The 27,351-nt window shown below is 43.9% G+C and overlaps 1 protein-coding gene across 1 annotated transcript in view; it reads left to right on the plus strand.

The window, feature by feature from the left end:
• LOC146782685 (extracellular calcium-sensing receptor-like) overlaps positions 1-27,351 on the plus strand; it is a 97,563-nt gene that overhangs the window by 54,307 nt on the left and 15,905 nt on the right. Inside the window, exons 5-6 of the mRNA XM_085637179.1 lie at positions 415-642; positions 25,706-25,829. Coding sequence (XP_085493305.1) covers positions 415-642; positions 25,706-25,829 — 352 coding nt within the window. The remainder of the gene's footprint in view (positions 1-414; positions 643-25,705; positions 25,830-27,351) is intronic.

Raw genomic sequence — 27,351 nt, forward strand, 5'->3', positions numbered from 1 at the left:
CCCCCCGGGCGGCCCTTGTTTTGGGGGTGGCGGCTTCTTCCTCTCATACCTGCATCCATCACAGGAATCACCAGCACCCACCCCTTCTCACATGTGGCCTCCAAGCGACAAACGCAGGGACCATCACCGGTGGCACAACATCTAGCTATGCCACTGTTGCCAAGCCTCACGTGGTGGACCACATTAGGGAAAATCTGCATCAGGAGCCTTGCACTAAATGCAGCAAAGGTAGCTGTCTTCCATTTTACCATGGCAGTAACCCCAATGCAGATGTGCCACTGAAGAAATGACTCCATAAATTTAGTCTCCTGATTTAGAATATCCCACATAAATATACACTAAATTCAACCCTAAGGAACATCAGTATAAACATGTCTCATTTCTGCTACTTCTCATGTGGTTTCCTTATTGCAGCTTCTCCATTACCTAAAGAATGTGCGATTTAAGAACAAACTTGGAGATGAGATGTACTTCGACCAAAACGGGGATCCTCCAGCCACTTACGACATCATCAACTGGCAGTTGAAGGATGATGGCAATATGCGCTATGTAAAGGTGGGAACTTTTGACTCCAGTTTGCCTAATGAGCAGGAGCTGTACTTCACTGCCAGATCCATCCAGTGGAACATGAAAAGAACTGAAGTAAGAAATGCATGGAACAAACAAAGACTTTCCTGCTCCCTATCCCATGGTTCATGTTCTATAAATGACCTATTGGTGAAATACCTCCCACTCATCAGATAGAACACATGCCTTTATTTGTTTTTTGTGAGGTTAGGGAAACATTTGAAAGTTCTTTATATGGTAAATAATGAGTGCATAGGGACAGGAACACAGTTTGATGTTCACACTTAATGATAGTGGAACATATTTAGGTTTAAAATTGGATTTGCAACATTATAAGTTCACATTAAAAAAACACTTGGAGAGAAAACCTAATGCACCTTCTCTTTTTTGGGCTAAGTGGCCAAAGGTGGAGGTGGTAAAATGAGTTTGAATTATTTAGGGATTAAACGTTTTTAATGCTGCTGGAATATTCTAAATTATATATGGAGAACGAACAAAGAAAAAATAAAAGACAACAGAGATGGCTTACACCAGCTAACAATTTAGCCCTCTGTCATTCTTTGTCTTTTATCAAACCCACATCAGTTCAATATTTTAATACAGCATCATAGCCTACGACTGAAGGCAAAATTGGTTGTTACAGACCCTCTCCCTGAGTTATAGGCCCAAGCCACAGGACCTTTAACAACTGGTATAACCTTATGTAGAAGGGCTATAATCCTATTAGAATATTCCAACCACTGAGGGTAAAATGTTCTGAAATAAGGAAGGGTAAAGACCGAGACAAAACACAAGCATCAGAAAGTTGGAATAGGGGGTTTATACAAGCAATTACGGGTACTGAGCTATTTTGTTGCTTTCAATCGAACCCTTAACATTCCATTGTACTAATAGCTACTATTTAAGTGTTGTGAGATGATAAATTCAGTTATGTGTCCTATATAAATTTGATATGATATTATTAAATATAACACAATCCAAAACACCATCATTTGTACTGGTCTTGCAACTTTAATGAAGTCTCGTCATTTAGCATGACACAACTTTCACTACTGTTGCAAATTTGACATTGTACTTCATGGTTTCACATATCTAATAACACATCACTGGAGTGAGTTTGAGAAGACAACAGTGAGCTGCACGATTGTAACACACCTAGGGAAAGATAATGACTAGCTTTAATACATTTGTGAATGTGCCAAAATCCTTGGGGAATGCATGGGAACACCTATGCTCCACCAATGGATTGCCTTCCAGCTGGAAATGTAACATAACGTACTGCAAGCATCAGTGTTGCATTATAGTTCTTTACAAAGCAATGCCACCTTGCATAGCTTTGTAAATATTACTTAAGTCTTTGTGTTGTCCTTGCGTTACCTTACACAACACAAGGACAACTGCTCTGGTCAGTCAAATGGATGGTAAGTGAGCCCTAAAGACAATAGCCGTGAGAAGGAGATGGTCTACCACTATAATGAGATGCTTGCACAGGGCTGGCTTCAATTGGTTGACAGATACATGACATTTAGAGGTCTAACAATATGAATGAAAAAGACAAGCGTTCTAGTTGTGGGTTAATGAAGTCTCGTCATTTAGCATGACACAACTTTCACTACTGTCGCAAATTTGACATTGTACTTCATGGTTTCACATATCTAATAACACATCACTGGAGTGAGTTTGAGAAGACAACAGTGAGCTGCACGATTGTAACACACCTAGGGAAAGATAATGACTAGCTTTAATACATTTGTGAATGTGCCAAAATCCTTGGGGAATGCATGGGAACACCTATGCTCCACCAATGGATTGCCTTCCAGCTGGAAATGTAACATAACGTACTGCAAGCATCAGTGTTGCATTAGAGTTCTTTACAAAGCAATGCCACCTTGCATAGCTTTGTAAATATTACTTAAGTCTTTGTGTTGCCCTTGCGTTACCTTACACAACACAAGGACAACTGCTCTGGTCAGTCAAATGGATGGTAAGTGAGCCCTAAAGACAATAGCCGTGAGAAGGAGATGGTCTACCACTATAATGAGATGCTTGCACAGGGCTGGCTTCAATTGGTTGACAGATACATGACATTTAGAGGTCTAACAATATGAATGAAAAAGACAAGCGTTCTAGTTGTGGGTTAATGTCTGGCAGCCACACCTGTGAAAAGTGAGTGCAATGCAAATTCAGGAGGCTACTAACTCCTCTAAGGAATTATTTAAAACGGTAACTGCTTTTTAAAAGTGCCCGTGGGATACTGTGTTTGCACCTGACCAAAACTTTGTGGACAAAATGGCTGTTTTCTTTAAAAACAAAGTACAGATAGTCTACAATGAACTCCTGAACACTGCATATGCTCCTGGGGAGAACTGCATAGAGGGGCGGGAAGATACTGTACCTCAGTGCAGTCTACCATGGTTCTTAATGTTAGGGGAAGAACCAGTTGCAGACCTGTTGTTACAAACCAAGTCCTGGTCCCCCTTTGACCCTTGCCCCCGTACATTTTACATTTGGCTCCAGAGGAGTTCAGTGCATCCCTGACCCCCTTACTAAATGAGATTATGAGTTGAGGGGTCTTTCCATTGCTTTGGAAAAATGCCTGCATCAGATCTATCCTAAAAAAAAAAACACACTAGATCCCTTGGAGTCCAAAAACTATCGCCCAATATCCTGCCTCCCATAACCCTCTAAGATCCTGAAGACAGCCATGAACTCAGAACTGATGAAGTATTTGGATCATAATAACATCCTTGACTCCACCCAGCATGGCTTCAGATCTCGGCACTCTACTGAGTCAGCCTTGAATATGGCGACAGAAGAGATCCGCAAGGTGATGGATGGAGGGGTTAGTGCCGCCCTTATACTGCTTGACCTAACCGCAGCATTCAACACCGTAAATCATGCGGTATTGGTGCAAAGGCTGAAGGCAGCTGGCATTAGGAATAAGGCTCTAACCGTACTAACATAATTCCTGGCATCCAGGGAACAACTAATTTACTGGGATGGACTTCAGTCAGGAAAGTTCCATCTCCCACGTGGAGTTCCCCAGGGATCGGCCTTGTACCCAAATATGTTTAATCTGTAGGTCACCCCACTAGCTAGACTAATAAAAAAACACGGTCTTATTCTTGTATCGTACGCAGATGACACCCAGTTAGTGGTGTTAGTTACGCAAAGCGTGGATATGACGGTGGAACGGTTCCGAAATTGCCTTTCGGCACTGATGGCTTGGATGAACACTAACTTCTTGAACCTTAATACGGAAAAAAACTAGGTTGTAGAGTTCGGTCAGAAACCTTCAGTTTGGAGTCCACTATGGTGGCCCCCTGAAGCCAGAACGTGCCCTGTCCCTGTGTCCCAATCTAGGAATCTAAGTTTTCTGTTCGATAAAGATCCAACGCTCGCCCCACAAATAAATCAAGTGTCTTCGGCCTGCTTCTTTACGCTGAAAGTCTTGCGTAAAATTGTTCTTTCCATTCCTTTTTCACTAAGGAAAATGGTAGTCGAAGCATTAGTTCTGTTGAGAGTAGATTATTGCAACTTTCTATACCTGGGGGCAGGCGCAAGGCAGTTTTCCAAACTTCAGTCACTCCAGAATGCGCCCGCGCGGGTACTGCTTGATCTATCTAAACACCATCCTACGTCCGCCAGCATAAAGCAGCTGCACTGGCGTTCAGTTTGACGGCGAGTGGATTTTAAGGCCCTCTGCCTAGTGCATAAAGCTCTATATGGAGTAGTTGCGGCGGATATACAACTACTTTTTCCCCGGTATGTGCCATTATGCTGCTTAAGGTCCACTAACACTGGACTGGTACATCTACCCAAGATAAAAAGAGTCAGGTGGGGAGGAAAGGGTTTCTCATTCCAAGCGGCTAAACTGTGGAATTTGCTCCCTGCACAGATGCGACTACAGTCTATCAGGGCTCTATTTAGAAAAATGATAAAAACTTGGCTCTTCACCAAGCCCTAGATCTGTTAGCTTCTCCCAGATTGCACACATCTCAGCTCCAAGAGGCCTCGTCAATAGTATGCTTTATAAATATTCAGTCAGTCAGTCAGTCAGTCAGTTGTACATGCCCTGGTAGTGAAAAACTCCCAAATTCATTTTTCGCTACTGCAAGGCCTATCTCTCCCTTAGGATAACATTGGGATTACCTTATTAGATCTTTTAAGTATAATTCCCAATTGTAAAAAGATAGAATTTTCAAGTTTGATATCTCTGGCCTCACAATTTAAAATCACAACTCATAGTGAAGTCGGATTTTAAGTTGCAAGTCTGAAAATGTCACTTTTAGAAAGTTGTCATTTTCTTTACTGGAACTATTCTATGGCTGATGCTTCTCTCTGAATATACATCTGGGATGGGAAGGGCAGACCTTGGAGCACCTTCAAAGTTTTCTTGGAAGTCTTCCACACTTCAACAGCACAACTGGGTATGAGTACTGGATCTCTGACACCATGACTCCAGAACACTTCTGGACCTGTGACCACTCTGTTGGGAAGAATAACTTCTTTGCTGCTGAAAGGACTGCCATTGTGCTGGACTGCTGCTTTGCTGGATTCTTTCTGAGCTGCCCCGCCGCCTGCTGTTCTCCAGGCTGGCTGAGAAGGATTGGACCTTCATCACCTGAACCAAGAGTGACTCCACAGGGGTCACTGGCTTGCCTTCCATGCTAAGTCTCAGGGGCATCAAGACTTCAACTCATCCTGCTACAGCAGCTGGACTTTGCATGCAACAAGTCTTGTCCTGGTAAGTGGTGTCAACCCAGATCTGGGTCCTTGCAAGTGAGTATAAAGTTCTGCTTTAACCAGAACGCATGCATCCTCATCGGAACCAGTGCAATTTTTCCTTTCTGTTGGCAGAACCAGCACATGTGGGAGTAGCAGCTGCTCATTGCATTAAGTACCAGCGCCACACACTCGGAATCGATGCATCACCACAGTTGCATGGAGAAAACCGATGCATCTTGTCCACTGTGTGTATCGACACTTAAGCATTGCTCCGACTGCATCTTGCATCTTCAGCAACGATGATGTATTCTTGGCACCTCTGCCAACCAGAAACCCAATTTCTAACACTCCTGTTATAATAATGAATAGAGAAAATTAGTTCTGTTCTAAACCTTATCCTACAAGGGGTTTCAAGGGTAAAAATATGTATCAAAACATTTAGACTACTTTTTGACACTGTCAATAAAATGCAAACAACATGTTCTTCACGTTTGAAATATTACTGATAGATCAGCACCAACATACAACAACCATATTGTTTGATTCAGTATTGTTGTGTCACCACACTATTCAACAACGCCTCTTGTGCCATCGTTGTTTTTCTTAGAAATCTTTTTGGTTAAATTTCATTCAAAAGCCAATTGCAAAAAAAACAGTAAACTGGGCAACCCTAAAACATGAGGTTATACTTAGCACAATTTTTTTATTGAGAAATAGGAAAATAAAGGAAGTCTTCTTCGTTGGACAGAACCCTATGCAGATCACACTTTCTTCCTTGTCAGAGTGGCCATCATTTCAGCCCACCGCCACAAGTTGCCAGCTTCCATGCCACCTACCCCGATGCAAATTAGTCCATCTCTCGAATTTCCCTCCAGGGGCCCCACAGTCTATCAACGTTTCTGTGGCAGCCCAGTGCCCAGTGGATTTCTCTGCCAGCATACGTCAGTCCACTTTTCTAGCCTGTTGCTTGACTCTCAGTTTCTATAACTGCCCGCAGCCTAATAGTGTCTCTCCTGCCCATCATGAGGGTTATATTACATCGAAATAAAGTAGATTTTGGCACGGTCTGTTCCCCCAAACGCCAAGGATTCCCATGGGGCCCAAGTGACAGATCTTCTCTTTACAGCGGAAATTCTACAGACACTCTTGGCCAAAATGACTGTATGTAGGGACATTCCCAAAGGGTGTGGAGAAGTGTGCCTGGGTGGCCACAGATTAATGGGCAATGGTCTGTATCTGCTCTCTCCATGCTTTGCTATCTAGTCCTTGTGTAATATTCATGAAGTAAAATCTTGTATTGCACTAAGCAGAATCCAGCTCGGATGGCCATCTCCCTTGGATACCAGCACAACTCCCCACCCTCCTGTCTAAGTCATCCAGGGTACCTAAAACTAGCTTCCACCTGTCCTTCAGTGCGCTGAGGATGGGCAGAGTATTCCTCACAAATGTTTTCTAAATATGGGAAATAGTGTGTTTATGGAGCTGCACCACCAGTATCCTATATTCTAATGGTGCTTTCTTGGGAGCTTCCTGCAGCCTATCCCTTGTGACCCTAAGAAAAATGTTTTACCTGGGCATATAAGTTGTGCTGTGTGTCAGATAGGTCATACTGTTTCTGCAGTTCTTAGAATGGGAAGGGCCCTCGAGAGTCCCATTGGTCCCTCACTTTTGAAATTCCCAGTATGTTCTATTGCCTTCTGCCCTCCAGAACCTGTAACAGCCAAACAGTCAATTATCACGAAGGAGTTTCCAGTGTCACTACTCCCCCATCCCATTGTCATTGTTGCTTATTACCATAGTTTAACCACCCCCACCATAGGTTCCCCCTTGAGTCTGCCAGTACTGTGAAGCTGAACTGGGTAGACCCACACCCCCATACTCTGTCTAGCTGCCTGTTTTGCCAACTCCTGGTGGGTGGTGAAGGCCCAATTATCCACTACTTGAATCTGGACTACCCAATAGAACAGTTTCAGAAGTGGAAGCGCTATACCCCCCTTCATAGGGTTCCCTGGTCAGAGTCGACAAATCCTTCTTTAAAGACCCTCCTGTCCCAAAGTACCAGTCTTGTCACCGAGTCTGCTGCCCTAAATTATTCCTCCTTTATTTTGTACAGTGCATTTTGTAATATATATTTATACATTTATGGATGGTGAACATTTCATCAGCTAGGAGGAGATGGCCTAAAGGCTAGGGCGGTCGACCTCGAATTTGGGGATCCAGGTTCGATTCTGGGCAATGACGCTAAACATCCTGTGATTCTGGGCAATTCACGTAATCTCCCCGTGCCTAATAAAAATGAATGTGTCCTCATGTAATGTAACTGGTGCTATGTAAAGCGATCTGATACCTGATACCTTCGGGTCGAGTTTGTGCTATAAAAAACTCTGTAAATAAATAAAAATAGGTCTGAGGTTTACACCAGTGACCTTCATCCAAGTAGTCTTACAGTACCCTTGCTATGTTCCATCACTGGAACTCAACTCGTTCCAGTGTGACATATATGCAGACATATAGGAACTTCTCCAACAATACCACTATGGCTGGCATTCCCATCCCACTTTGGAACACCACGTAGTAATCAGGAATGCCACTTGCATGCCACAGTTGATTTATACCACTGAGAAGTCCCCAAATATCCCCAGAATATCCATGGTCCTTGGAGTATAGTATCTGCATTTAGCGCTGGCCCACCGTAGTCAACGAAGTTGTGTCAACATGTACCCAGTTCACCAGTGGCTGAAGAGCCAGTGCAAACAATGGGGGAGAGAGTGGGAATCCCTGCCTCATCCGCCAGTTTCGTCTCAAATTCCCTGGACAGCACCTAATTGACCCTAACCCTTGCATGGGGCTTAGCATAGAAGAACCTGATTCAAGCCATACATTCTGGCCCAAACCCCAAACTCAACAGTGTCACCATAAAGTTGGTCACTCCAAAAATCAAATGCCTTCTCTGTGTCAAAGGCCAGGAGAACAGCAGGACACCCTAAGGACGTACTCCTAGCCGGACAGCCAAACAGCCTATTGAAGTTGTGGTTTGTGGATCTATGAGCCATGAAGCTTGACTGGTTGGGGCTATTAACTTGTCAGTTACTTATAACAGGTGGAATACCAGAACATTTGCCAGACGTTTCACTGGTAAATTGGGGAGGACAGTGGGCCTATAAAAGATGCACTGTTCTACTCGCGTTTCAGTTTTGTGTATTAGTACAATTGTAGCAGTCCAAGGATCCCTCAGGAGGCACCCAACTCTTTATGACACCCACAACATTTCTTTAATTGGGCCAGTAACCTTTCCTGCCATCAACTTGAAAAATTCAGGTGGAAACATATTACGGCCCGGGACCTGCCCACCCTGCAACTGTCTGATGGCTTCTCTGATTTCACCCTCTTCGATTTCGCCGTCAGGCATTGTTTTAACATCTTCATCTAGTAGTGGGGTTGGGATATCTCCAAGCAACCCCTGGTATCCCTCCACTGTTTCCCCCATCTTGGTTCCGTAGAGGTCCAACAGATGTGTTGCAAAGTTTGTGTCATTTCATCCCCCATATCTAATACCGTCCCTTCCTCATTCTATATCCTGGCTGTCCACTGACCACCCTTGAGCAAACCAGGCAAATAATTTCCCCATCTTGATTCCCACTTTGTAGTGCCAATGTTACCTGGCTCTGTATTGTGCCCTCACCTCCTCTTCAACAAGTTTCTTATAATCCTTCATTGCTAGTGAAATCTGATAAGTCAGAATTGGGCTGGACTTGTGAGGCCATCTGTATCTGATTGGCTCACAATTTGTGCTCAAGTTCAGCAACTGCCTTGGTGCATTGTATTTCTTGCCTTGCTACATGTGAGATCAGGAGCCCCTTGGCCATTGCCTTGTCTGCCTTCCAGATACTGACCCTGACTGCTGGTATCCAAAGGAGGTGGCCATCCGAGCTGGATTTTGCTTAGTGCAATACAAGAATTTACTTCATGAATATCACACAAGGACTGATGTGCCATTTTCCTTAAAGTATTGTTCCATTGCTTTGCCCAAGCATTGTTTTCTGTGCCAGGCCAATAATTGCCATGAATCTATTCTCAACTTGAGGCTCCCCACATGAACTCAGCCCACCATACGCATATACAACAAGGGGTGATCTGATATTGTACTGGCTAAGAATCTCCTGGTCCTGGAACTTCCCTTATCTGTGTTCATGGGATCAACAGGTAGTCCAGCCGGGACATTGATCTAGACATACCTGTCATGTAAGAGTACTGTCTATTTTGGGGATGTCTCCCTCTACAGGTCAGTCAGGCCCATTGCCTTCATTGGCCTGATGGACCTGCAAGCCAACAATCAAGTAGACAATCATATGTCTGCTCCTCCGCCTGCACTCCCCTACCAGCCTGTCCCAGTCTCCCTTCATCATTAGATTGGAGTCCCCTCCTTTGACCCTAGTCATAGCCGAACAGCCAGACCTCCATCTCCCTCAGAATATGTTTATGGAGTCCAAGTGGGAGATGCCAGAAGGCCACCACTAATGTTTCACCTTTCCAGGCACCGGGCAGCACCCCAAAACTCCTCCTGATATATGAAATAATCAGGAGAGATCACTGAGCCAATATTCCAGGCCTGCCAAGATTCTGTACCTGCCTTTGTCCAGGAACCTGCAGTTGCATCCCACTAGGAGAGTTTCTTGTAGCAGGACAATATATGAATCTTTTCAGCTATTTAACCAACCCATCAACATTCAAAGTCATGAAGGTGAGCCCTACTTCTCTACACCTTGATGATGTGCTGGAAGCCATGTGTTCTGTTTGTTTCGTATAGTCCAAGTGCCATTTTAAATTTTCCTGAAGTACCTTGTCGTGTCGGGGTTAAATTTACCTCCATGAGCTCCCCCTAACCTGATACCTCAAACTAAATGTGTGAAACTACCCGCCTCCCTAACTCTTGAGGCATCTGTCACTCCCCCATTCCCATGTAAACAATTATACCATGAACTCTAATGTTCCAGATTCTCCTACCAGCATCTGGTCGGTGGAGTGTTGCCTAGGCCATAGGCCTCTAAATCCTCACTTTGTCTTGGCCTCTAATCAACTCATGTGTGGGCTGTTTCATGTGCTATCTCATGAACCCAGGATCTCCAAAACCTAACTTGAAGATGGCAGTCCTCTGTCATCTTCCAGTGCAGAGCTCTGGTCTACTGGTCCTGCACCAGTTACTGACTTCTCCCCTTTGAGCATCTTTTCCGGTGTGCTGCATATCCCTCCATGTGTCTTGTTCTCCCCTGTTCTCGATCCTTCAAGCCTCTCCCTCGCCTCTTTCGGCATGCCAAAGAACCAAGAGCGACCCACTGCCATGGCACGTAGCTTTGTAGGAAAGATCATGTGGATGGCTATTGTTGTGTGGTTTTCATAGTGCAATGAACTGTGGTGATGGGCTGCCCTTGGGATGGCATCACGGTCCCTAAAATTGAGGATCCACTCAATTTGAGGCCATTGCCTGGCTCAGTGCCTTGGAGGAGTCCCCTAGACTTGGTGCGCTCTTTCCAAAACAAATGAAGTGACAGGTCAGGAGGCCCGATTAATATTATTATTGTTGAATTCTTATATAACGCGTAGCTACCCATAGGGTTTCCCAGCTCTTAGGAGCATGTTCCATAGCCTCAAAGGGGTGCTAGAATAACCAGGTTTATAGTTCCTTGAGGAAGGTGGATAAGGAGGTGCAGCCTCTAAGTGATTGGGGTTGAGAAGTCCACAACTTAGGGCCCAGAAAAAAGAACTAGCAGCCACCCATCTGGAAGTGTTTGACTCTGGGCACTGTGAAGAAGGAACGGTTGCAGGAGCTCGGGGAGCGTGGAGGACAGTACAAGGTGACTGGTTTTTGCAAGAACCATGGTCTTGTGTTGGAATGGATTTTGTACATAAAGCAAAGAGCCTTGAAATTAATACGCTTGTCCACTGTGAGCCAGTGGAGATTGCAGAGAAAATCAGAGATAGGGGAGTATTTGAGAAGCTGAAATAAGACCCTGACCGCAGAGTTTTGGACCACCCACAGATGTTTGATCATGGACTTAGCAGCCCCCATAGATATTACCATAGTCCAGCCTCAATAATATCATGGTCTGAATGATGGTTGTTTGTGCAGAGAAAGGTATTATCCATAGGATTTCTTTGAGTGATTTCATGGTGGAAAACAGGAGGAGGCAAACTTGATAGCCTGAAATTTCATGGTCAAGGTAGAATCAAGCCAGAAGCCCAGATTCTTCACTTTGGGGACAGGTCAGGAAGTGCTCCTAGAATAGCGGGCTAGTTATGGGGACCCCAAAGCTGGGGGTCTCTGCCTAGTACCATTACCTCTGTCTTGAAGCCATTTAATTTCAGGGAGTTGGAATTCATCCAGGAGGAAACACGACCGAGGCAGGATTTGAGATCTTCCATGCTAGTTTCCTGTTTAGAAGACAAAGTGAAAATTATTTTGCGTGTCATCAGCAGAAGAGAACAGGGTCAGGCCACAACATTCCACCAGGTCCACTATGGGGCGGACAAAGATATTAAAAAGCATGGGGCTAAGGACAGAACCCTGAGGGACTCCTGACATCAGTGAGTGATGACTAATGGAGGAAAAAACCTGGAAAGTTAGATCTGCCAGATAGGATTTAAGCCAGTCGAGCGCCAAACCTTGGAAGCCTAGTTGGCCAATCTGATAGTAAGAATATCATGGGATACAGTGTCAAAGGCTGCGCTGAGAACCAGCAGAATGAGTGCAGCAGTACCACCCTTATCCAGGAGTCACTGTAGGTGTTCTGTGACCCCAAGAAGGGCAGATTCGGTACCGTGCTCATCTCTGAAATGAGATGTGGCGGGATGGAGGGCATTTTTGGCTTCCACATAAGCAGTAATTTGAGAGTTAACTTGTTTCTGCAAGATTTTTGAGAAAATGGGCAGCAAAGAAATATGTCTGTAATTGGCCCAATTATATGTGTCTAAGTGTTTTTTTTATGGGGACCACCATGATGTGCATCCAGGCTTTGGGAAGATGCCTCTCATGCAAAGAGGAGTTAAGAAGATCAGCTATCTTAGACAGAAGGTGCAGACTCAGAGATGAGCTCATATGGAGGAAGAGAGTCCAATGGGGAGCCTGAACAATGGACTGCAATACATTCAGGAAATGAGAGGAGTCCATAGGGAGCAAGGATGGTGTTAAGCACAAAGCTGTCATCTAACTTCTCCACTGTGGTGGCCTCAGCCTTCTCTGGGATGCCCATCTGTTTCTCAATGTTACACCTGGGCTTTCCTTCTGCATCTTCGACTCTGAGAGGTAGGTAGAGGGTCCTCTTCTGGAGGCGCTGCACCTCTCCCTGCAGGGTCCGGATGAAGTCACCATGTTCAAGCAGGATAATATCTGTCTTGAGAACACTGTCAGAGATTTTCTTCACATCAGCATGGAGAATGGTAATATCTACAGTCATCGTATCAATCTTGGTTTTCAAGGTGGTCAGTTAGTCTTTGATGGTGGACATCAACTCATTGAGTGTGGGATCTAGTGTTTTCCCCCAGCACTGTTGAGAGTCTTCATTGGATCTCTGAATTCACTTATAGAATATAGACCCCCAAAATATCGCCATACACAAATATCGAGTTATAAATATCGATGGCAAAAATATCGACATCCTATATTTATAATGGTAAGTACAAAAATATTGAAAAAAGAATATTGATGTAGTTGTACAAAATATTGATTTTAATATATATGTGTAAAAAATAATATTAACTATATTAATTAATAAAATTAACTTTAATTAATAAAATAGATTTAATTTACATTTTAACAAATATAACAAATAAATGTAATTTAAAACATTTAAACATACTTATATAAAATGTAATATATACAAATGTTTACTTTAAAACAATTAATAAACTATTAATTTTAATTTATTTTATAATTGTGTATATGAAAATTTACCGATAAATATATGTATATACATACATCAATAACATAAAATCTAATAAAACAACATTATATTATACATTAAAACATTGAACTAATTAAAAGTCTTTAAACTTAAATTTTCCGCTTCAGTAGGGAAAGTGTTGGAAAGCGGAGGGGTAAATATAACTATTTCCACTCCAGTGAGCTCAACAGTAGGGAAAGTGTTGGATAGCAGAGGGGTAGAAAACACTATTCTCACTCCAGTTACTGCAACACTAGGGAAAGTGTTGGCTAATGGAGGGGTAAGAAATACTATTCTCACTCCAGTGCAACAATAGGGCAGGTGCTGGATAGCGGAGGGGTAAAAATTATTATTCCCACTCCAGTCAGTTCAAAATTAAAAACAAACAAAATATCACCAACACAAAATAGTAAAAAATAAAATAAAATGAAAAATGAAATAAAATACCTAGAAATATTATATTAAATACATTTAAAAATAATTTACAAACATATAACTATTTTTGATTAGAAATTATTTATAAACAAAAACATTAATTATCACAAAAATGTAATCTTTTTTATTTCCTATCCAAGAACACCGCACAACACAAAGTTAAATTCTAAGCAAATGTACCTCCATAATTAACATAATTAACTATCAATTAAAGAAATATTATTAATTAAAAAACAAATTAACACAAATAAAAATCCCTTCACTCCCTAAACATTACCCCTATAAAACCAAAACTCACACAAAAAACAATTACCCTAATTATCGATTGATGAATTAATATTAATGATCAATGAATTAATAATGAATTAACCATAAATTACTTTCCACCGTCTACCCCCATAAACCCCACTACCCACACCTAAAAATAATTACACAATTGCCGTATTTAGTTTTTTATTAATTAGCATTAATTAACACATAATTATTAATTTAGTAAAAATAAATTACTTCCCACCCTTTACCCCTATAAACCCCACAACCCGCTCCTAAAAAATGACACAATTAACTTAATGAATTACCAATTTTAATTAATATTAATTAACAACCAATTAATAAATAATTAATAATAAATTGCTTCCTACAATTAGGACTATAAAATTCAAATTAAATAAATATTAATACATTTTAGAAAATCATTAATTTATGATAATTGAATTACTTCCTACCCTTTACCCCTATAAACTCCACAACCTGCTCATAAAAAATCTAACATAATTACCATCATTAATTACCAATTAATTAAGATTAAATAACAACCAATTCATAATTAACTAATAATAAATCACAATTAACACTATAAAATCTAAATTAAATAAATATTACTAAATAAAAATAATCATCAATTTATTATAATTAAATTACTTCCCACCCTATTCCCTTATAAACCCACAACTCGCTACACAACTAAAAAACGCAAAATGTAATTAAAATAATATTGATAACTACAAAAAAGTTAACACATATATTATAAAACAAAAACAATACTTTTACAAAAAAAATAGATCACATATATATTCAAAATACATACTAAAATACACAACACTAATTAAAAAAACTATATTTTTGCAAACGATATTAATGACTTCGATCTTTTTAAAAAAAATATTTCTTACCTCAAAGTCGATATTTTTGACCACGATATTCTTGCTGTCGATATTTCTGTATCATGATATTTCCAATTCAATATTTGTGCAGGTCAACATTTCCAACTCGATATTCTGTCTGCATACCGGATCTCTGCCCTTAGAAGCCAGTCCACACCTGATTGCATAGTTATCCATCTTGTTAGATTGCGTGGCTTTGGAGTGCTTATCGTGTGCCTTAAGTGAGTTAAAAAATACCTGGCTGCGTGGAAAACTAAACTTTAATACTCCCTATAGCTGGTATTAACAAAAGTGGGGAAAAGGAGGAAAAAGTGCTATAATGGGCAGTTTCCTCATGGGTCTACATGTTTCGAAGCCTACCACTAAGCACATCTTCAGGACCTAGGATCTTAATCCCTTTTATCACTCTGACTGTTACTTAGGGTGTGATTAGGATGGCGGGCGGACTTAAGTCTGCCCGCCACCCTAGCGGTAACTGGACCGCCCACCAGCCATGCGGCGGTCCCGCTACCCCAATCATGATGCGACCACCACCGTTGCAGTCGCATCAGGCATTTCAACTTTGCGACGGGTGCTGCTGGCACCCACTGCAATAGAGAAATGCCATGTTGTGCATTGCCATGCACAACGTGGCATGCACGCGCGGTGCCTGCCACCTTGTGCATGGCAATGTAGGGGGCACCATAGGTACACCCCAAGTGCAGCCCCCCACCCACCTGGGGGCATGCAATGGCCCCCCAAAGTAAATCCCCGCCAGCCATTCCATGGCGGCTTCCCCACCATGGAAAGGCCTTGAATGCCACACATCCTAATATGGATGGCAGTACCTGCTAGGCACTGCCACCATTTTGTGGCCCAAGTCCGCCCGGCCGGCAATCGGAATGATTGCCGACCGGCAGAAAAGTGGCGGACGCACTTTGCGTCCGCCGCGATACCCCCGCCATTATAATATGGCAGGGGGTAAATCAGGTTGCGATGGTGGGCTGATCGCAACCGCCGGGCTGGCGGCGGCGATCTGCCCACCATCCTAATCAACCCCCTGTGTAGTTGGCCTAGTCAATGTCAAAGGCTAATATGCATCTTTGTCAAAAATTCATTCATCCAATACCTACTTTGTATTCTTTTTAAAAACTATACTTAGGTTGCCTAATTAGGGTCCTATGAGCTTCAACACAGGATGGGAGGAGTGCTTGTAGTCAAACATTCGTCAAAGCATCTCTCTCACCCAAGACACTGCCTGCCCGTGGCTCCAATGAACAACAGATTTATTAATACATGCACCCAGAGGGCATCTTAGAGATGCCGCCTGAAAACCTACCAGCCCCTGGTGTGTTGGCTGACTGGTTTCTGTCAGCTTACCACCAAAGACGAGAATCTGACCACCAATAGTGAGGGCCTTTGCTCTCAGGAGGTCAGAAACAAAGCCTTCTCAGGAAAGGATGTTTACAGCCCCTCCCCCAGGATGACCTGATTAGCATTTCAAGGCAGGGTAGCTTCATAGAAGCTACCACCTCTGAAATGCGAGTGTGGCTCCCCTCGCAGGAGAGGAAGTCAACCCCCTTTTTTGTCCAGAGCCCTTTGGCCCCTGGACAGGCAGGAGGGAAAATTAGCTAGTCAGGTAGGTGTGCCATCCCCTGGCTTGTACCACCTTGAAGGTGGCCTAATCTGAAGTGGACACAAAATTTCAGAAGTGTCCATCTTTGTGATGGCAAACCTAGGAATTCTGGGACATTGTTATGCCCACTTCCCACAGGAAGTGGTCATATAAGGGGTGTAGTGACCCCAAGGATCAGTAGTCCATTGGCAACTACCCTACTCTCCCCTAATGGCCCTAAATTCAGTATTTAGGGGAGCCAGTGGCACCAGAAAAGCAGATCCTGCCTACCTGAAGAAAGAAGACGGACATGAAGAGTCACTCAGCATGAACAGAACCCCTAGCAAGTGACTTGGCACCAACCTTGCTAGCCTGCCTGCTGACTTTGCCAATTGCGCCAAAAGTCAACTTGTCCTGCAGCTGCTGAGTCCCCAAAAGCAGAGAGAAACTGCCAGCACCACACCCAGGAACCAAGACCTCCTGAGGGACAGCAGAACTGTCCCCTGCATCCTGCATACAACAAGAGAAGAACTGCGAGGACTACGAAACCACCAAAACCCAATGTCACCAAACACCACTTCACATGAGCCTCCAGCCCATGCCGAAGTGGGTCAACATTGTCAGCATAGTCCCCAAGCCCTACAAGTACTGAGTCCATCGTGGAGTGCCTCCTCACGAACTCCCCAACGCCGCCTGCAGCCTCTGAGTGTAGGCCCCCTCAACTGCAAGTGTTGCCAGATGGAGAAAACCAACACCCCAAATACACCTTGTCCCGTAGAGAATAAGACCAAAGGTGTCCCCACATCCCTCAACATCGCTAGAACCAAAGCAACTCATGGGTTTCACTGGACTGAACTCTGAGCCCAACCCCCTTCAGTCTCTTGGTGACCGGACGGATCCATATTGGTTTGCACTGGGCACCCAATGCTGTTAGAACCCGGCCACCCTAGTGCCGCTGGAGGTGACCTGTTGGTGCTTCCTTGAACTTTCCCCTGACCTCACCATTGACCCAAGACCATGGTCCCGTAAGTCATGTACAAGAAGTGGTAAACCACATATGTTTTTTCCTTCCATAGGTTAACATTGCAGATCTCAAAAATTGCAAAGTGCTGACTTTTTGAACTCCACAGTATTTTTCTTTAAAAACTTACTTACCTGAACTAATTGATTATGGTGGCTAAAATATATAAAGACACTTGCTATTTTTAAAAATTTGTGTGGATCACCTTCTTGATTCGTGAGTATCAGTTGACTATTGTGTGTATTTGCAGATGTCTTGCACTCCTGTAAGATAAGCCTGAGGCTGCTTGACCACACTACCCCCCAAGAAGAGCACCTTTCGATTGCTAGGACAAGCCCCTGTCCACTCATAAGGGAGCCCCTGGACTCTTTGCACAATATATCCTATTTTGATATAAACCATAAATAGCCAGCTTCCTACACACAAATTAAGTGAATAAACTGATGAGAGCCCTCCTAGGTACTCTCAAACTGAATCCGCTGTCTGTTGACAGGAGTAGCTGACATTAAGTCAGTAATGCTGGGGAGATTGGGTAAGGTGGAAAAGGGAGAACAAGTTGAAGAGAAAATGGAGTAAAGATTATGATCCTCTTCTAAAAATTTATTACAAGTCAACCATTAGGCTTTACCACAATGAAATCAAAAATGCCCAAGCAAAATGTTTTGAGGCAAAGCTAAACCAGGTAGCAAATTCACCTTTGGAACTTTTCAAAGTTGTTAAATCTTTGACAACCTTAATTCAGGGCAACATATTCCTCCAAGAAAAGATGTCATGAATTAGCAGTCTTTTTTCATAAAAAGGTCATAGGCATTTACGAATCATTTCAAGGAGGGATTGGAACAGCTGCAAGCCATGCAACAGATCCTATCATGACGGCAGCCTTGTATGATGTTACAACGCATGCCTTTACCCTGCATGCCATTGTAATGCAAATCTTTACCCCTTGCTGTCGGGTGTGCTCTGGAAGTTGGAATAGTTTAATTTACTATTCCAACCCCTGTGTGTGCAACAGAAGGGAAGGTGTTGGAGTTAAATTCAACACCTTCTACCCACTACTACATACCTCTAGCATTGCAACAGCATGCAGGGTAATGCCATACGTTGTAAAGCTTGCGGTGAAACAGCTGTTTCCCCTCCAGCCCCTCCCATCTTAACCCACTTTTTATCTCTGAACAAAGATATAGGTGCCAATTACGATCCGGCAAAAACCGGGTACGAACCGTCGGACGGAGGCTTTTTTCCGTCCGACTCGTACCCGGTAGTAAAACTTTACAAACATGCAAGTACGATTCGCACGGAAACACCATTTCCGTACGAGTCGTACAAAACACCGACCGACGAAAAGATACATACAAATGGGATCCGGGGAAAGAGCCGACGTGACGTCGGGACGCTCTCAGGCCGCGTTTCACGACCCAGAAAGTACGATTCGAACCGACAGCAGTCCGGACGGCAATATTTTTACGGCACCCAAAAAGTGCCGGAAAAGCGAAGTACGGCGCGAAACGACCAGAGTAGGTGGCCCGGTAAGCGCCGTACCCCCCCAGCCCCCGCATGTACGCGCCGTACCCCCCCAGCCCCCGCATGTACGTGCCGTAGCCCCCCTGTATGTACACCCAAGTACGTGTCGAACCCCCCGTGTATGTACACCCGAGTACGTGTCGAACTGTACGTGTCGAACCCCCCGTGTATGTGCACCCGAATACGTGTCGAACCCCCCGTGTATGTACACCCGAGAACGTGTCGAACTGTACGTGTCGAACCCCCCCGTGTATGTACACCCGAGTACGTGTCGAACCCCCCCGTGTATGTACACCCGAGTACGTGTATGTACACCCGAGTACGTGTCGAACTGTACGTGTCGAACCCCCCGTGTACATACACGGGGGGTTCGACACGTACTCGGGTGTACATACACAGGGGGGTTCGACACGTACAGTTCGACACGTACTCGGGTGTACATACACGGGGGGGTTCGACACGTACAGCTCGACACGTACTCGGGTGTACATACACGGGGGGTTCGACACGTACTCGGGTGTACATACACGGGGGGTTCGACACGTACTCGGGTGTACATACACGGGGGTACGGCGCGTACATGCGGGGGCTGAGGGGGTACGGCGCGTACATGCGGGGGCTGGGGGGGGTACGGCGCGTACATGCGGGGCTGGGGGGGGTACGGCGCGTACATTTTAACCATACGGTTGTACAATCGGACGCCCGGGACGGATCGTGATTCCCCGGTCGGACTTCGCTTTTCACGTTTGTACGGTAAATCGTCCGAGGACGTGTCGGACACTTTTTCCGACCCGAGGACGTGTGGGGAATTATTCCCAATGCGACTCGTATGGGCTTTTTACCATGCAAATCGTGATTGCCAGTTTGTACGGCACTTGTACGATTCATACGGTAAAAAGACCGGATACGAGTCGTACGGGAATTTTTTTTACCGGATCGTAATTGGCACCATAGTAGGAACTCTTATGACTGAGACAAAATCTGGATCTCCTCTAGATCCGGCATCCCCCCACATTCTCAAAAAGGCATGGAAGCTATTCTTTTACCGACAGTCGAAATTCTTAATTGTTTACTAGTTTGGGGCACTGTCCCAAAAACATGGAAACATGCAATCATTAGACCACTGCTAAAGAAATCACATCTAGATCCCTTATTATCTATCAATTACCATCCTATTTCACTGTTACCTTTTGTAGGAAAACTCTTAGAGAAACAAGTAAATTGGGAATTTGCTGATTTTTTGGAAGACAATCAATCATCATCTTCATCCCTCTCATATGGGCTTTTGTGCTCAGCATAGTGCTGAATCTGCCCTTTTGTCAGTCACCGAAGAGCTTAAAAGCATTCTCTATCAAGCCGGCTCAGCCGCAGTATTGCTCCTGGATCTGAGCGCGGCTTTTGACACTGTTGATCATATCATCCTGCTAAATAGACTTAGGGAGACTAGGATCCAGGGCAAAGCTTTGGATTGGCTTATGTCCTTTCTAAATGATAGATCCTTCCAAGACATGGAAGCCGGCTGCCTTTCTGACAATATGCCTTTGACATGCAGGATACCACAGGGTTCCTCGCTCAGCCCTACGTTACTCAATATCTATATGCGACCACTGGCAGATATTGTTCAGGAGTTCAGCGTATCCTTGATCTCGAATGCAGACGGAACGCAGATGGTGGTCTCCTTTGATAATGGAGCAAACTTAGACTGTAAGCATTTGGTATCATGCTTGGAAAAGGTGGCTGAGTGGATGACGAACAACTGCCTGAAGTTCAGTCGGGACAAGACAGAGCTGATGATCCTGGGGAACAAAGGTGTACCCAGACCTTTTCCCAGCTTGCCAAGTTGCATGGGGAGTTCTCCAGCCCCTAACCCTTCCGTCAAGAATCTGGGAATCTGGATGGATAATGAACTGACAATGGAAAGACAGGCAAAAAAACTGCCAGGCACTTGTTTAGGATTACTTAGAATCATCCGGAAGGTCCTAGAGTTGATCCCAAAATATCTAAGAAAAACAGTAAATCATTCTGTGGTGATCTCCCACCTTGACTATGGTAACTCCCTTTACCTCGGCTCCCCAAAATATGTTATAAAATGTCTTCAACTGATGCAGAACAAAACAGCCATGCTTCTTTGCAAATTTTAAATTCATGAACCAGTAGGGTAGCATTTGAAACAGCTCCATTGGCTACCGGTCAACAAGAGGACTAAATTTAAGGCACTTACCTTGACTCATAAAGCATTAAACAATGGAGGCCCCCATAAGATTAGAGCCCTGTTTGTGATGTATGTCCCCAACAGAAGTCTAAGATTATATCAAGATGCCTTCTCAGAACTACAAGAATTAAGAGAGTAAGATGGGAAGGCAGATTCTTTTCACATTTTGCACCTAAGAGACAAGTAGAAGTGGAATCTAGGTTTAGGAAAAAGTTACAAACATGGTTATTCCTGCAATCATTTTATAAATATATTTCCCTGTCGCAACTCAATCACTTAGCACTGGGAAGCCCCTGGGCAGCTGTGCGCATTAGAAAACGAACATAACATAACATAGAGTAAGGTGATAAAGAGAGAACAAAACAGCAGCACAGAAGAATAACTGTATTCTCAGACATTGAAATGATGCTATGAATTTAATTCACGCTAAAAGGAAATAACAATACCTTAAAAGTAACTCGGGCATTAAAATACTTAAGTGCCTAATAATAAAACTGTTACTGGCTTCTGTAGGTAAAGAGGCAGGAGCCATCAAGTTTGTGGCTGTTATAAAAGCTGTAAGCTCAAATGCAGGTTAATAATGGATGACAAGATGCAGATATTTCATAAGAGCAAGAATGCATGGAACGTAAGTTAGCAAAGCTCTGAAAAAACAAGTAATGGTAAAGCCATAGGGCTTGTCATTGTGACCCATTGGCTTTGTCAATGTTTTTTAACCATTCTGTGCAGCATGGATAATAAAGCAAAAAGATGTTTTCAATTTGTTGGTACATTCATGTATGTGCCTGGCTACAAAATGAGGGAGGTACTATGTTTTCTTTTTAGTTAACGATCTGAGTTGGATCGGTAACTAAAAAGAAAAGAATTAAACATGCAAAATCTTTTTTTTGTTTTTTAAAGTGAGCATGGGGAAGAACGGAAGCCCAGGAGGGCAAGGCAACACTGGGGACAATATGACGGGATGGAAGCATCATGGGGGTGGTGGGGGTAACAAACATGGAAGCAACATGGAATGGGAGTGATGGGGAAGCAACATGGAGAGCACTTGTGGGAGAGGCAATGAGGAGAAGCACACATTCGAACAACAGGGAGCAGGGGGGCAACAGAGAGCGACATGGTGAGGGAAGTACACAAGAAAGGCAGCTTGAAAACACACAGACTCTAATGGAGTGCTCAAAACAAAAGAAAAAAGTAGTGCTTGAAAAGCAAGCAATGGTAGCAGAGATGCCAGCCAATGAAAGCAATGATAAAGAGGCAATAATCCATTAGCGGGACAAAGACAAGATTGGCAGGCTTGGGCATGAATAAGAAGCGAGCAAATAAGAGTGACAAGGGAAGCCAGCCAATGGTGAACAAGGAGCAGGCTCCATACCCCTCATGGTAAGCCACAATATGCCTCACAGACAGTGCATGTGCTGTCCAGTAGGCTTGACCCAACATGAAAAGGCCAAAACACTTCAAAAGCATCTTTAAGCTGTGGGAAATGTAGGAGTAAAATAATGAAGGTAAATTAATCTGTAATTCTGTGGGTGAACTGGCTATAATCAAAAAGGCATACAAATCACAATTGTTAGAATCCATGTTCTCTGGTTGGCACGGGTAGGTACTTGTGACAAGCAGGGAACCTTTCCTCTAGTCAGGGTAAACGGTTACACTCCTAAAATAACCCCTGCTCATCCTCTAGGTAGCTTGGCGCGAGCAGACAAGGCTTATCTCAGAGCGTTATAGGTTAAGCATTTGTGAACACATACAGTAACCAAGTGTCAACACTACAAATGGACACCACACAGGTATTTATATTAAAAATAAGGATTCTTTATATAGGATTATCACAAGACCATTAAACGATTAAAAATACACAATACGGTTGCTTAGTTGGTAGAAGATTGCTTAGTTTCTCTTAAGTTCTTAAATGCAACACTTTAAGTCAATGTACCTTAGATGCGACACGCAGGGCAACGAAAGTGTTGCAGCGATGCAGATGCGTTGAAGTTCTTGGTGCAAAAGAAATAAAGACGGGATCTTCCAGATGCGTTACGCTTCTCCGATGTTGCGAGAAGGCTCGACTCGATGCGTCAGCTACAGCGGTGTCACCTTTGGCGAGATGCGACGACAGCGGCCTTGGCAGTGGCCCTCTTCTCCGACGTTGCGAGACGCTTCCGCTCGATGTGATGCTGCTGCGGAGACACCCCTTCTGCGAGATGCGACAACAGCGGCTCCGACGGCGGCACGCTTCTCCGTGGATGCGAGGTGCTTTTCTGGATGCGGTGCAATGCGACAACTACGATGGCTGTGATGTCGACACGCTTCCTCCTCGATGCGAGACTCTCCTCTCGATGAGGTGCAATGTGACAGCTACGATGGCTGCGATGGCGACACGCTTCTTTGGCGTTGCGAGACACTTCCAGAATGATGTGAGACGCTTCCGCTCGATGCGATGCTGCAGCGGCAACACTCTCTGCGAGATGCGACGGCAACAGCTCCGACGGCGGCACACTTCTCTTCCTTGCGTCGCGCTCCCAGCTCCTCGCGACACGCAGTCCCTCAGAAGGCCCAACAACAGCAGCAGACACTTCCAAAAGACTCTGGGGAGCTGGGGGTGAAGTCCACTGTTCCTGGGACTTCGTTCAGGGGGCAAGCTCAGATCAAGCCCTTGGAGATCTTTTTCAAAGCACAAGTTGAAGCAAAGTCTTTAGTAGTCTTTCTCCTTTCCTTCAGCAGCAAGGCAACCACTGCAGGCCAATCCCCCAGGTCCGGGACAGTACTCCTCCTACAGCTTTCCCAGTTCCTTCTCCTCTGGTAGAGGTTTTTCTTGTTTCAGCAGGATCTAATTTCTTGGGAGCAGGGTCCCAATACTTATACCCCTAATTCCTTTGTTCCTCTGGGGTAGAGGGGCCTTTGCCCAGTCCAAACCAGTTCTTGAGCACTCTGTTGACATGACTCTGCCTTTCTATTCAGGGTGCAGGGCAGAGACATCAGCCGCTCCACATGAGGTGGAGCCAGCATTGTGGTAACAGAGCACAACCCTATTCAGAGCCCAGGTGTACTCCTCCCACCCATCTGACTGCCAATCTTCCTCTTCACCACCAGGCTACCTAGCCCTGCCCCTCTGGGTTTCCCCAGCCCTGTCACTCACACAACCAGACAGGCAGGTACACATCATAGCAGAGGTGGGCTGAAATGGTCAGGCAAGCAAATACCAACTTTCTAAAAGTGGTATTTGCAAACACAGAATATTAAAATACACTTTACTAAAAGATGTATTTTATTATTCTGAGTTCAGGCATACTAAACTCGAATTTCTACCATGTTCCCTGGGTCTGTTAGGATCATAGAATGTAACAATCCTAGCAGCCCATTCTGGCCTATGGAGAACAGGTAGCCTTACAATAGTGAAAAACGAAAATGGCTGTAATTCACTATTAGGACATGCCACACACATCAGGGCTTGTCCTACCTTATGCTTACAATGCACCCTGCCCCTGGGCCTTCCATAGGGGTGACTAATATGAAGTTAAGGGAAGGTTTAGGGACTGGGAAGTGGGTGCACTTGCCCAGTCAGCATGACAGTACCAGACTGTACGCAGGTTCTGCAATGGCAGACCCTAGACACATTTTACCAGGCCGCTTCTGTGGGTGGCACAACCAGTGCTGCAAGCCCACCAGCAGCATTTGTATTTACAAGCCCTGGGCACTCCTGGTGCACTTTACTGGGGTCTGACAGTAAACCAAATAAGCCAATCATGGAATCCAACCAACATATACATTTTAAATAGGGAGCACTTGCACTGTGGCACTGGTTGGCAGTGGCACAGTGCTCTGAGCAGCCAACACCAGCAAAACACATGAGGCACAGCGACAAAAAGTGGAAGGGAGACTCACGCCAAGGTGCCAGGTCTAACTCCAATGTTTCCAGGTGCAGGAAAACACACAACATCTTCCTAAAATGAGGCGCTTGCCCTACGGCCCAAAATTGTCCCTCTTCTGTCCCTAACTTACACGGCTCCTCAGCCTCCACAAGAAAGACCTGCGTGATAAAAAGTTAGGGTGAAACACAGATCTTGAGACGGATTTACCCCAAGAAAACAGTAAGCCGGCCTTTGTGCTGTTATCTCTTGCAAGTCATTATCCGCAAGAGAAAGTCTTCAGCTAAAAGAAATTAAAAATATCGCAGCTGTGGAATTCGCAGAATTTCACAAATTGTGCATGTGAAATTCACACATTCCACAGAATGTAATGGGTGTATAAAAAACATATACCCAGGTTTAGCTCTGCACTCACAAAAAAAGTTACTTTGCCACAATTTTACTGACCGAATTCTGAATGAGGGTATTCCCTCACAATTTTTTCAATTCCCTAGCCCCCTCCACCCCATTTATTATACGTTTGCAACAACATACTGGACATTTTCTAAAAATCTCTACTATAAATCTTCCTACTTACTAACCTGTTGTGTTTTTTTGTTAGGGAAAAATGTGATAAAGTGATTACTCAAAGTCATGTACTTTTTTCATTTTTTGTCTCCAGGCTCCAAGGTCTGTGTGCAGTGAGAGCTGCCCTCCTGGGTTCAGGAAAGCTGCTCAGAAAGGTCGACCTGTCTGCTGCTTCGACTGTGTCCCCTGTGCTGAAGGAGAGGTTTCCAATGAGACAGGTGGGGAATGTGGTCTAGTCACAAAATTGATGGTTTATTTATTTCTTTATTTGCAAATCTAGCACAACCACGGCCAAAAGATATGAGAGCACTCTACATGAGCATCAGCTATATTACACAAGGTCACATTAGTGTTTTTTTAGGCACTGGGAGATTTGCCCAAAATGGCAGAATCACAGGATGTTTAGCCGATGCTGAGACTCAATCCTGGTTCCCGGGAATTAGATTTTGAATCATTGGTTTTCGAATCCTGGTCTTGGAACTTAATACAAAATCACGATTCTGGGAAACTCGAATAATCTGTGTGTGCCTCAAATGGAAATTTGTGGAATGCAAGTGGAAATAGGGGAAATAATGTGACTGTGTATTTATGTAATATTGTACACTGCTCTGCTGTTCTGTAGCCTATTTTGCACTATATAAATACAGATACACACACACATACATGCACACAAGAGCAAGACTACAGTAAATGTAAAATATCCTCTCACACTTTATACTGTTACTTGTTGATCTCAAACAATTAATCAAACCCAAGATGTAGATTCTGTCAATTTGAAAAGGCAAAGAGACCTAAAAAACAAACAAGTGCAAAGCTAGGAGTATGAAAATAAGGGACACTATCAATGCACAGAGCTGCCAAGGTTTCTGATTGGTTATGCGTGACATTTTCATACTTTCAGTGTACGTATGAGTGACATTCAACAACTACGAGTGACACTTTCTCGCGGGCAAAATCCTGCAATGAAGATAAGGGAAACCTGGAAATATCAGAAATTACACCCATTTGAGCGAACGAGAAAATCTAAAAAGATCTTAAAACTGCTTCAAGCACAAGAAATGGAAATGCAATTACTTCACAGGAGGTCCTAATAGTGATAAATGAATGCAAGACTGCCAGTAAGATTTGAGCAGAGCTGTAACTTACAGGCTCAAAATGATGACGCTACTCTAACTAAAAAAAAAAAATAGGAGGTAAATACTTTGGTACTAGTGTGAGTGACAGAGCGAGCGCCACCACGGTATGGGACAGCCCAGTCAGGATGACTCCGGTCATGCTAATCACTTTACATGCAGCTGATGTCTTTGATAAGAGATTTTAGGTCACTGTGTAGATTAGGAGTGACACTTATGAATTGCAAGTACCAAAAGGATATCTGTGACAAAAGCAGTAACCCCCTGAGCTACCCACATAAAATACTGCTCCGTGATATGCAGAATACACGTTCTTTGCAGCAGGCATGTTAACCCTCTGTGCTACTGGTGGGTTAAAATTTGCACTAGGCAAAACTCTGATTTAAGTTCAGCAGAAATATGATTAATCACCACGTTACTATGCACTTTAAATGCAGCTGATGTCTTTGATAACAGTTTTTAGGTCACTGTTTAGATTAGGATTGAAATGTATTAATTGCAAGTAACAAAAGGATCATTATGAGAAAAGAGTGCACAAATCACAAAGGACAAGGGCAGCGTGTTTCCTGTGTTTACAGACACATTTGCTTTTTTTCATGATTGTGTC

This window comes from Triturus cristatus, chromosome 12 (genome assembly GCF_964204655.1).
Source record: "Triturus cristatus chromosome 12, aTriCri1.1, whole genome shotgun sequence".
NCBI classification, from domain to species: domain Eukaryota; kingdom Metazoa; phylum Chordata; class Amphibia; order Caudata; family Salamandridae; genus Triturus; species Triturus cristatus.